This window comes from Pituophis catenifer, unplaced genomic scaffold (assembly GCF_029215685.1).
Source record: "Pituophis catenifer annectens isolate HBS135680 unplaced genomic scaffold, rPitCat1.0.hap2 SCAF_1, whole genome shotgun sequence".
Lineage (NCBI taxonomy): Eukaryota > Metazoa > Chordata > Lepidosauria > Squamata > Colubridae > Pituophis > Pituophis catenifer.
Window position 1 is genome coordinate 61,861,337 of NW_027256881.1, and position 13,093 is coordinate 61,874,429.

The 13,093-nt window shown below is 38.1% G+C and overlaps 1 protein-coding gene across 2 annotated transcripts in view; it reads right to left on the reverse strand.

The window, feature by feature from the left end:
- The window catches only part of LTBP1 (latent transforming growth factor beta binding protein 1), a 206,029-nt gene extending 193,401 nt beyond the window's left edge, over positions 1-12,628 (reverse strand). For both annotated transcript variants that reach the window (XM_070932503.1, XM_070932502.1), the window contains exons 1-2: positions 12,131-12,628; positions 8,237-8,307 (exon numbers count right to left, since the gene is read on the reverse strand). In XM_070932503.1, the coding sequence (XP_070788604.1) occupies positions 8,237-8,307; positions 12,131-12,585 (526 nt within the window). In that variant the 5' untranslated portion in view covers positions 12,586-12,628. The remainder of the gene's footprint in view (positions 1-8,236; positions 8,308-12,130) is intronic.
- Positions 12,629-13,093: the final 465 nt, after the last annotated feature.

Here is a 13,093-nt window from a genome sequence, read left to right on the forward strand (position 1 = left end):
TTTTTTTTTACTTTGAGGGAGTTTTTTAAAAGATTTTGTTAATCTTTAATGAGTTGTCTTGAGTGCTTCATACCAAGGCATAAGATGTAACACAAATGTTTTCATCTTTCTCAAGATATGTATCTGGAGCCAAAGCTGCTTGTCTCCATGTCTTTAGAAACAGGAACACACAAGAAGAAGTTAGGTGATGAGATGCTTTGAATAAACAAAAAACATAAGGCTGCTGGAAAGGAAAGAAAGAAACGAAGAGAGACTGTTGAAACATACAGCTTCCATAATAGATACTCTGCCTTGGTAACTTCAGTCTTAAAGCATAACCTACAACTGCAAGGACAAAGAACCACATTTAAAAAAGGAATTCACAGGGATGAAGAAACCAGGCTGCAAAACCAGAATTCTACAATCTTCCATCTTCTCTCCGTAAACACCAATTCAGAGTTTTCAATTATTGGCATCTACCCATACTTTTCAACATGAAATATTATACAGGATTTACGATAGTCATTTACTTTCAGACCAATCTGGGAAACCCGCTAGCCACAGATTTCTACTTCCAAAAGACATTAGCATAATGATCAGAGTTGCAGATCTCTATTTTCCTTTTCACGTGACAAATCCTTGCAATGATAATTATGAAGCCTCAACATAGTGCTTGCAGGCCTCGTTCCCACCCCACTCAGGCCTCCAAGCTCCTCCCCATATGTTAGCATTCTTAACAAGTTTATTTTCTAGCAAATGAGTGTTTTGTGACTGACCACATCTTCAGAGGCAAACATTTTATGAATTGGCAGTTCTCACCACAACAGATATTTGGTGTTCAGCATCCAGAACCTGTTAGTCTTCATTATATTTCAGATCGTCTAAACCAGTGTTTCTCAACCTCAACAGCTTTAAGATGTTAGCTGGGGGATTCTGGGAGTAGACGTTCACACATATTAAAGTTGTTGAGACTGAAAAAACACCGCGGTAAACTATAGTAACCTAGCATACGTGGTCCCATGCACAGTCATGACTGTGTCCCATCTGCAACACAGTCCCTTAAATCCCAAAACCTTCAGTACTTAGATCCAATCCTGGATACAATCTGATCCAAAGAATTTCCAGAATGCTCTGTGTCTACCAGATATCCCTGGTTACTCCATTATTGAGATGGGATAGCCAGAGTCCACAGGTATCTGTACCAGTAACACTAAATCTTTTTTTACCTTACCCACTCTTATATGATTAATATAATAATTTCAATCATTCAGTCATTTCATCATCTCTTCTATCTCTCTGCAATCAGCATCTGCTTGGAACCAAAAGATTCTTCTTTTGCATTTCTGTTATACCATGTGTCAGTCCTTTTAGGCTGCACTATGCTAGAAAATGAAAACTGAATAAACTGTTTTTTTAAAGCAGCATGATATGTCTGACAGGATCCATATCTCAAGGGGATACAAGCAGAGACCAATCAAAATTCTCTCAAAATTCCAAGCGTGTCCATTGATAAAAAGGCTGATTCTACAGTTAAAGTGTATGTGGAATGGATTAGCTCAGTTACCCTTATTACACTAGAGAGTTTCCATTCTATTACCAAGGACAGGTTTCATTCATGTGGAAAGTTTCCAGGCTATTGAAAGAATCACGTGTGACCATGACTATATATTATAGCAGCATGAAGAACTCAAAACATAAAGGATGTTTTTAATAGCTTCTGCATTATAAAGATAACAAGTAGGCTGCCTTCTCATTTGACCAACACCCGATATATGGAGCATATATACAGTTCCTGCTCATCAGGACTCAGTGCTTATTGCTTAAGGTCCAATGTTTGCATTACATTTAAAGTGTCAGTCTCATTTTCATGTGGTCAGTAATTCTTAAGAATGCACAGCCACAAGGAATTTACCACTTCCTGGAGAAGTTTATCTTTCCAATGGGTCTTTAAAATATGGTGAACAGCAGACCTTGTTTTTTTAAAAAAGTCACCACATGAAAATGATAAAGAAACTTTAAGTCATGGTGATGTCAGAGTCTAGAGGCCCAACTAGTTCATTTCTCCCACATGCAAGCTCCATGCATGGGAGGCATACTGGTCCTAACCACCCAGAGTCACCAGGAGAAAGGCAGCATATAAATTTAATATAATATCAGTCAGCCAGATATAGAGACTGAATTTGATATTTTTGCCCATTTACTGAGTCCTTCCCAAGCTGCCTTATGAAATTGACTGATGGTGATTTTGTCAATGCTGTTGGTGTTCAATTGGTGCTCCAGTTTGTATTCAGAAATCCCACAATGTTTTAATCTGCTCATTTTTTTACTACTTTTTCAACTCTTATATTCCAACCAGTTTTTCATTTAGTGGCACATGATAACTTTTCAGTTGTTCTGGTGAATCATTTTGGCCTTGGTGTTACATCTTTGTTTATAAACAGTTTGCATGATCTTCTGCATGAGCTGAGTATATAATCAACTGTTTCTTCTGCTTTTTTTTTGCACAATATGCGCTTTGAATCATTTGATGGTTTTTTTCAGTTCTGGCTTTAGATTGCATTAGTTGAAACAGATTGCTCTTGAGCAGCCAAAATCAAGCCTTCAGTTTCTTTTCTTTTCTTTTCTTTTCTTTTCTTTTCTTTTCTTTTCTTTTCTTTTGTGTTACAGTTGTTAGGCATTTTCAAGTCTTATTCTTATCCATTTTCCTTTCAACCTTTTGCAGAAATTGACCATGCAATGTTTTTCCTTCCCAATATTCTATCTGTGTTATATTATTTTGATATTCATTTTTGTTTCTTGCACATTTAGTAACACAGTTATTATTCTGAGGGAACTTCGGTGATAACAGAATTAATAAAAACAAGCTAATATGAAGCAAGATAGTTTTATTTGCTTACTATATTTTTAGTACTACCACATTTACCATGGTAAAAAATAAAAATACACTATTAAGTCAAAGCCCATCACAACCACTCACTAAGACAATACAATAAATGAAAACAAATAAAAGCATAACAGCAACAGCACTAAAACTAATATAAATAAGCGTCCAATGACCAAATATTAACATACACCTATTAGAAACTCTCCAAACACAAGAAATGGTAGAAAGAAAAGAAGTTCCATGCTAGTAGTTATAACAGTGAATAAACCAACACAAAGCATTAGTGAACTTTTGCAGCTGTAGGGAGAAGGGATCACTACCAGTTAGCTACAAAAATAAGTTGCTTCACTTCTTAAGAAGAGGAAGGAAGAATGGTCCATTAAGGCATGCCCTGAGAGATGAAAGCTTCCAACATAAACCTCAACGTGGATCTTAAGGAATGCATATCAAAATGCAAATGCGTTGTTGTAATAACATATGCTTCAGCAACAGATGCTCAGACCCATAAAGCCATTGCTTTGTTGCACATTAAAGGCAGATTATTTTCCGTCTGGGATGGGAATGTACTAGATTACAGTGTGTCCCCAATAAAGCATTGCTACTTCTGCATGCAGGCTGGGAGACAGACATTCTCATCAGGAATGCATTGGATGTGTTTCTATATGTAAATGTGGAATGAAACAGAAGCATTTATTTGTGACTATGTAAAATCAAGGTCTTTGTAGGACATCTGCAAGCCAGACTGATGGAAACAATTTCAGCAGTAGGAACAAAGGAAATAGCATCATATGAAGACCAGGTGGGCAGGAGCCAATTAACTTTTCCCCACCTGTCACCATTTTCCTCTGCATAATCCAATGTCTGTTCATTCTGTGAAAATACTGCATTAATACAGACTTCAATATTAACATCACAATGACTATGAAAATCACAGCAAACCAGATATTTTTAGAACCGTTTCTAGCCCTTTGAACTGAAAAGATGAATCATTCATTAACATATTAATATTAATTAATATTAATTGATAGGATGTTGGAAAGAGGAAAGGAAGCCAGTAATTTCATTGGCATGGGACTGGGGCTTTCTTCTCTGTATTTTTTTTTAATTTTTCAATAAATGTTTGAAAATATTAGCCAACTTTTCTTAAAAAGGTATTACAAATGAATAGCAACTGATAACATACTGCATAAGTACCATGTTTGTGTGCAAAGCATCAAAACATTAATTTTCTATTGAGTGAGATACACATGGGTCTGTCTCCTGTCAATGCTAGAAAAAATGAACAAAGTCGTACTAAAATTAGAAGCAAGATTCTGGGGGTCACAAGGGTTTTCTCACAAAAGCCATTTGTCAATACCATTTTATAAAACATTAGAATTAAATTAATTAAATTAAAAATAAAAGTCTTCCCAATAAGAACTGTAACAGAGGCAGCCTGTGTATTTATTCCTTTGATACCGATATATATTGGAAGCATTCAAGGGAATTGCTTCATGGATCTTTCCAGGGGTAGCTGAAAGTAGCACCAAGAATGCCTGGGGCTAAATTCTTTGGGCTTATGTGATATATTAAGAATGTAACACTGAGTCTCAGCAATTATTTTATCTTTTCTTCTATAATGGATTTTTGTAGAATGAAAGCAGGTGATTGAAACAGAGGAGAAGGTTGTAGGCAGAAGATGACAACATTTATACCTACAGCAAAATTTCGTGACTAAGGTAAGGCAGCACACAACAAAATCCTTTAAGAATCCTGAGATAACTTGGTGTACAATTTTGATGTTTCTCCTAACTATACTGGGTACACCCTCTCTTTTCTTTCATACAATTGCAATATTTGTGTACCAGGTATTCCATAATCTAATCCAGTTCCATTATAGATCCAGCCAGAGACTAAAGTAAGGTTTTCTTCATTGACACTAGATAGATTTCTTGCTAGGTGGATAAAAAATTCTGGAACACAAACTGCATCAAATTCAAAACATCTAATTTTGAGTTCAGAATGCTTTGTCCCAGGCTGTTTTAATAGTTTTGGAAGTATTCCAAGCTCAGAACACCTGTTTTGAATGCAAAATAATCTGTTTGGAACGTGAAACACGTTCAGAATAATCAAAACAGTCTATTCCATGTTTGAAACAGTTTTTTCTCATTTAAGATAAGGTGTTTCAAATTCAGAACGGTTTTACTTCATGAGTACTCATGAGGTGGCAAATGAAGCATGAGTGCAATGTCATGATAGCACAAGTACCATGGCTGCATACTTGCATCAACATACATAAATGCAACATTTGCTGATGACATCATGAAGTACATATCATTTTAACTGCACTCTGACTGCAGTCTGACACATGTGCCACGATTCAGATTCAAAATGTTTTGTATGTTATTGTTTCTTGCTGTCTCAAAATCTGAAATGTAAAGAAAAGACTCAATAAACCAAACTTTTCACTCGAGTCCTTTTGCTGAAATGCTCTCCTTGTATCAGTTCTACCATTATGGATTTATTGGGAGGGACTGAAAAGAGGGCTTTGAATTTGCATATTTCCAGAGATTTCCTTAGAAAGCTGAACTTGTTTTATCTTAATATAGTTTTGTTTTTCATCGCTCACTTGATGATGACTAGGTGAATGAAGAGCTACCTGCTCCTTACCTCCAGCAACTGTTGTGGCAATATAATATGTGTGCTTTTCACATCCCAGGTTAGAAAACAAACTTCTGCCTCTCTTGGCTTTCATGCAGGATAGGCCAAACAGATCCTCATCCCACATCTGCTACACAGAAGTTCAGTAGAGAAACCTCTGACTGCAAAATGTTTTAACAGCCTTCAGTTGCTGTTCTGCAAAATATCTGCTTTTTGTTCAGGAACAGTCAAACTCTTGCATTTAAGAGGGGAAGCCATTCCTATTTTGAACCCCAGTGACTTGGCAAGTGGGGAGGAATTAAAACAGGATGATTAAGGCTCCTATAACTCAAACACAACATCAACATTTAAACCTCTCTCAGACTTCCAGTTGACGTCGCAGTGAGAATGACTTGGAAAAGAGCGGGCTCATTCTATGAGACAAAAGAAGAAAGGTGATAGAAGGAAAGAGAAAACAAGAAAAGTTAAATAAGACTTTAAAATTTGGACAATTGGGAAGACAAATAACTGGAAAACCAAAAGACTGTAAAATACTAAAAAACTTTAAAGATTATAAATTTAGGGGATTTGGAGGTTTAACTATGGGATTGACTAAATCCTATTAATAATTGATTCTGTTGGAGTTTTTAAATATTGAGACATTGGAATCAGAGGTATATTGAGTAATGTTTATCAAATTGTTACAAAATGGATTATCAGGGGATAATAGAGGTATATGAAGAAATAATTTTGATGCTCAAAAGCATGCATGAAACTATAAAGAACAATAAGGAGACAAGGGGATTGTCTAAAGATAAAGAAATGAGTGTAGAAGTTTCTCAACAATTGGGAAAAGATTGACATGATATTCAGAAAATAGATGAGAAATTAGAAGACGCAGTGGAAGAGAAAAATCAAAATGAGATGCAAGAAGATAAAGATAATGAAGAGAAAGTTTGATAAGTAGGAATCAAATCAATAATTCCTTAAAAGTTTATAATAGAACAGAGGAAAAAAAAGAAAAATCTCTTCAAAAAAAAAGCAAGATTTAGAGAAAAAAAAGAAACATTTCTTCAAAAAAAGGAAAGACTTACGGATGGGTGCTCAAATGATACCGCAGAAAGAGACAAAGGGCAACCCAAAGGGAACACTCAGTAGGTATAAAAATATCAAAAAAAGTTATAAGATTCTAAGAGAGAGAAATAAAAGGGTGATTAAAATGTCAACAAATGATGGAACTCCAAAAATGTTAAGAGATGATGGATAGTGATAAAATATATAATAAAATTAAAAAGTAGAAAATACAAATAGGGAAAATAGTAGCATTTTTTACTAACAGATAATAGAATTTATTATAATTATAAAAAAGCTAAAGTTAGAAGGTGGAAGTTTAGGATTAGGTAATCTAATTGGATTATTAATATTAACAGTGTGTTAAAATATATTGTCAACTTTAACTTTTAAGGATTAGAAATTGTGGGGACTTTGAGATATAATCCCAGGATTGATTAAATTTTGTTAATATTTGGCCTCATTAGTGGTCCTAGACATTTGGGATATTGAAATTATGATGGAATAATTAATACTTTTTAAAATATTAAGTATTAGTGACTTAGTAGGAGATAACAAATACATGGTGCAAAGAAATGTTATTTATGTTTAAATGAATTAATGGGGAAAATGATAAAGAATTATAAAGAGAGAATGGTATTGTTGAAGTTGGAAGATTAAAATTATGCATACTTATTTGTATTATTATTGTTAGCATTGTTTAAAAAGGAGTCAATACACTGTCCACAAAATATGTATGGTGTGAAAAGAAAACTGCAAATAAAACATGAATTTAAAAAAAAAACATTTAAACCTCTCTCCTCTTTAGAGATGAGTTCACCATCTATTTCATTTGGAAGAAGTTATGCAAATCTGAACCAGAAGTAGGAAGTCACTTAAATGTCATCAAGGATGGAGACAGAGTTGGGATTCACTTACCTTTCCTACCAGTTCGCAAATATGAGCACGTACGCTCTGTTTCAATCACCTCTGCGCATGCGCACGGCCTTCCGTGCAAGCTCTTTGCTCATGCATTATGTCCGGGCGGGTGGGCGGAGCCTCCCGCAGTTGCCACTACCGGTTTGCCTAAACCAGACAGAACCGGCTGAATCCCACCTCTGGATGGCGAGATCTACATGCAAAGCAATTCAATATCCTGAATTCTCATTTTCTTTGAAAATTAGAGTTTAAAATATTAAGTATAAAAATCATTGGGGCTGTCATGCTGTGACCTGTGAAATCCCAAAGGAAAAAAAGGGGGGGGGGTTTACATTTTCTAGCACAAATGCATTTTGTGACCTGGTACAGAAGCCTCCCAGACTTGTATAATTCATAAAGGGTGCATTATTTTAATTACAGCAAAAGAGTCAACAAAATAAATAAATAAGTAAACAAAATAAATAAGGAAGGAAGGAAGGAAAGGAAGGAAGGAAGGAAGGAAGGAAGAAGGAAGGAAGGAAGGAAGGAAGGAAGGAAGGAAGGAAGGAAGGAAGGAAGGAAGGAAGGAAGGAAGGAAGGTCGGTCTGAATATAGTTAGGCTGCTAGCATGGTAAATTTCTAGTGTATCTGAGGGAGATTTCAGGCCATCATTTCAGGCCTTGCAGTATGCAGGACTATGCAAGGATCAGTAACTATTTTTATACTTTGGAGAGGAGAGGCCTTTGTTTCATGTTTAAAAGCTTATCCTTCCACATAGCTACTTACGTTTGGTGCACCTCTGGGACCCAGGAACTTTGCTCCAGCCGTGACAGCATTGCCCACCACAGACATTCACCCTGCAAAAAAACAGTAGAGAAAAGGATCAACTGCCAGGTGCAGACGTCGCCAATAAATTCTGCTGCATTTCAATAGCTCACTATTTTTCTCTCCTTGGGGACCCTTTCAAAGCAGGGAGAGGGAGGGGGAAGGAGCTAAAAAAGCCAGCTAGAACTATAACAAGAGACTAAAAGGGGGGAAAAAATAGGGGGGAGAGATTGGGCTGACACTTTGGTGGAATGCTAGGAGTAGGCAGGAGGGGTGGGGGATTTGGGGTCTGAAGGAAAGTAATTATAAGTGTTCCAAATAAGAATAGATTCTTCAGTACTTAGAAAGCAATAGGTCTTTTCTGACTGTCTGTGAGAGGACTTTCTTTTTTTCTCTGTGGTTACCTCACTTTCATTGTATGTGACCTAGAGGCACATCTCTCTTGGCTGCATAAGCATGAAAAGGAGTAGAGGCATCCAAATGCCTCAGCTGTTTACATTCTCACCACCTTCTCTAAGATTAAGGTCCCAAAGCTGGAACGTCTCTGACCACAGTGGGATGGATGCAGGTCTCTAGCTCAATCTACCTCCCACAAGCCAAAGGAAAAAGGAAGCCAAAATAAATAAATAAATAAAAACTGGGGCCAAATTGGCTAGGCCACCTCATGCCAGGTGAGAAACCTGAGATACCAATATCATGAGGCAGTTTTAGGGGCCTAATTAAAGGCCAGCTGAGGGCAAATATCTAATATTATCTTTTTACAATCCTTATGGATAATTTTTGGCTTTTCTGCATTGAGGTAGCAGAGGGGCCATATCCGCAATGGGTTCCATCAAGGAAAGTTTGAGTACTTGTCCAAGTTTAATAATTACTTCTGCCATCTTTTGTTGCAGGTACAAGCTAGGCTTCCACAAGCTTAAATGGAATGCTCTTGCGAATGCCCATATATTGTAAAATAGTGGGTGACTTAAAACATATCTGAATTTTTCCCCAAAAAATTTAATCAGTGATCATTATAAATGGTATTAAGATGCTGAATATGATATCAAAACCATTACATTTTTTAAGAAATAAGAGTGATATACAAATCCAAGCGAAATATTATTTTTAACACAAAGACTTTCAAAGCATATTGGAAGAGGTGTGCTAATTTGTAATTTATTCCATGTTTGTCCAACATGGAATATGTTTCTACTGAAATAAGCTCAGTGTGATTTTGTCATCTAAAAGTAAAGTTGACTTTTTCCCTTTAAAACTATGGTTGGTTACTGCAAAGAATAAAGATATTTAATCATACTTATTACTTAAAATATAATCAAGCAAAACCTTAACCGGACCATGACTGTATCTGAATCCATGATTTAATGAATTAGGCAAGTGCTTCTTAAAGTGTGGTCCTAGGACCCCTAAGGATCCCCAAAGATCCTTTCAGAGATTATAAATCAAAATTATTTGCCAACCTATGTTGAAAAATAACACAGTATTAAAACTCCATCAAACAATAGTAAAAAAAAAAAAAAAACAGTAGCAGCAGTGAATGCATCAAGTTTAATTTTTAATACAGTGAATTCTATTAATATAATTCACACAATCAAAAGCTCTTTGGGGTCCTCCATCATTCTGAAATGGAAAGGGATTCAAGAGAAAAGGGATTCAAGAGAAAAGAGCCATCACTCAGCTAAACAAATAATTCCCTCAACACTGTCAAACTATTCACTAAGTCTGCATTACTATTACTATTAATCTTCTCATCGTTCCTATCAACCATCTCCTCCCACTTATGACTGTATGACCATAACTTGTTGCTGTATCCTTTACAATTTATGTTGATTGTTTCCTAGTATGATTTGATTGCTTATTTGTACCTTATGACTATCATTAACTGTTGTACCTTATGATTCTTAACGAATGTATATTTTCTTTTTATGTACACTGAGAGCATATACACCAAAGACAAATTCCTTGTGTGTCCAATCACACTTGACCAATAAAGAATTGTATTGTATTTAAGAAACTGTGTTAGAATATTACTTCAAAGAAGACCCTGCTTTCTATTATAACATTCTTAAACTAATCATATGAGATGGGTTTACACATCATATGAAAATAGCTAAACACATTTTAGTCTACAGTGCTATAGGTAGTTCTCAACTGATGATCCTAACTGAGCCTGAAATTACAGTTGTAAATTGTTGCAGTCATAAATTGAGGTGTCACGTGATTGCATTTGAAGTTCTGACCATTTTGTGTAATGGTTGTTAAGCAAACAGGAGGTTGTTAAATGAATCAATTTCTACAAATAGGCTTTTTTACCGGAAACCAGAAGTAAATGCTGGAAACCCATAAAAGATGTTGCAAATCATGGTCACCTGATACAGGATGCTGCAAATGGCTGTAAAAGTGAGCCAATTACCAAGCACCTAAGGTGTGATCAGATTGCCACAGGAGTTTATGCAGCCATCATAACTCCAAAAACAGGCTGTAAGTAGATCTGGGAAGGTCTGTTGTAACTTCAAATGATAGTTAAGTGACCAATCATAAATAGAGAATTATCTGTATTTGTATAAACTACCAAGTCCTTTTTTAATTCGACAGCCGCATGTCCATCAAGCATAGTGTTGACAAACAATTCACTCTTTTAGCCAAGTAAGGAGCGGGCATTTATATGAACATTCAGCCAGAAGTATCTCCAGTTTAACATGCTCTACAAAAAACATGAACTCAAAAGATTTATGTACACCATGTGTTTAAATTCTTCTTTCATTTTCTGTAGCTATGGTTCATTTATGTGAATGATAACTAAGCCAAAACTTTAGAAGGGAGATTCTGCCCCTGCTCCTTTTCACACTGTCCTTTAAACTATGCTCAAAGCAGCTTTTCCTAACTTGCTATCTTCCAGATGTTTCTGGACCTTAACTCCTAGAATTCACCCAAGCGCTGGCTTGTCTTGCTGCTTCACTCCATCTGGAGAACACTCGGCTTTGGAAGTGACTCTAAGTAACAAGAACAACACGATGCTGTCCAGAGATATTATGCTACCACTTTTATTTTTCCCAAACGCCATCACTCTGCTAAACAAATAATTCCCTCAACACTGTCAAACTAGTTACTATGTCTGCATTACTATTAATCTTCTCATCGTTCCTATCACCCATCTCCTCCCACTTATGACTGTATGACTGTAACCTGGTTGCTGGTATCCTTAAGATTTATATTGACTGTTTCCCTATGACTATCATTAAGTGTTGTACCTTATGATTCTTGACGAATGTATCTTTTCTTTTATGTACACTGAGAGCACATGCACCAAGACAAATTCCTTGTGTATCCAATCACACTTGGCCAATAAAGAACTCTACTCTACTCTACTCTACTCTACTCTACTCTACTCTACTCTACTCTACTCTACTCTACTCTACTCTACTCTACTCTACTCTACTCTACTCTACTCTACTCTACTCTACTCTACTCTACTCTACTCCACTCCACTCCACTCCACTCCACTCCACTCCACTCCACTCCACTCCACTCCACTCCACTCTAATCTATTCCTCCTAATCACCTCAATCTCTGTTAGGTCATTCTGTTTGGGAATTATAGGAACTGCACTCTGGAAGGCAACAGATAAAGAAAACTGGAAAGAAAGAAGAGTAAAAAAAAAAAAAAAGGTCTCAAAATTGGGGGTGGAACAGCATTGTGGGAAACCCTAAGCAGCGTGAGCATCATGCATCGGATTAGAGGTCCGCCAGTCCACAGGCACGCGCGATCTTAAGTGCCCGTGGGGGGGGGGGTAGACACTCTCAAATGACGAGAGCACCTTGGCCAGGCGGGAAAGCCTCCTCGTCGTCTCCTTACCCTTGCAGCTGCCGCAGATGGGCTTTAGGGTGGATCTTAGCGCCGGAGGTGCCGTTGCTTTGGCGCTGCTGGGTCTTGGAGCGCAAGACGATTTTTCCAGCTTTGGCGAAGGAGGAGGAAGAGGAAGAGGCTGCCGTGTGGATGCCGGCAGGTTTGTGTTGAAGACGCACGGTGGGACCCAAGCGGAGCTGCACGCCGGGATTGCTTGGTTTGCTCATCCGGCGAGTTCGCTCCAAGGTGCTGCTGCTCCGCCGAGAGTTGCCGTAAGGAGTATCCACCAGCTCCAGGTTGAACAGGCGCCGCTGCTGCTGCCGTCCGCTCTGCCGGCGGCTGTGAGACGCTCCCGGCTGCAGGACATAGGTGACCGTCCTCACATTCGCCTTTTCGGAAGCGTCAAGCATTGGGCACCAAAAGGCACAGGCACAGAGCAGGAAAGCCCACCTGATCCAAGCCATCTCTTCTTTTCCAATTCCAGGGGGACTTCTCTGCCGCCGGGCAAATTCCCACCAACTTTCAGCGCAGACAAAAGAAACGCACGGAGTCCCTCGGCGCTTTGCAAATCCCCCCTCACTCCGCTTGCTTGCTCGGAAAGTGCGGCTCCTTTCACCCAGCCACCCACCCCACCCCACCCCCGGAAAACAAAAGTGCTTTAGATTCGGCGTCTCATCCACCGCCTTCCCGCCTTGCCGTGTGAGGCACCGTGTGAGGCAAGTTCAGTCCAAAAGCTTCTGCACCGAATAAGAAGAATGCATAGCTAGGCGAAGGAGCCCGAGGAAGATAGCTGGAAGCCTGCAGGAGGGGCTGGTTTTCTAGTTTCAGGGGTTTTCCCCTCTCGGGCAGGCTGAGGAAGCTGGTAGTACGCCTAGGTAAGAGCTAACCTTTTTAAGGCAGTTCAGACTGGCGGGGAGAGGGGGGGGGGCGAACCAGTCTTTTAAAAGTTTCTCCGGCTGTGTGGGCTCCCCT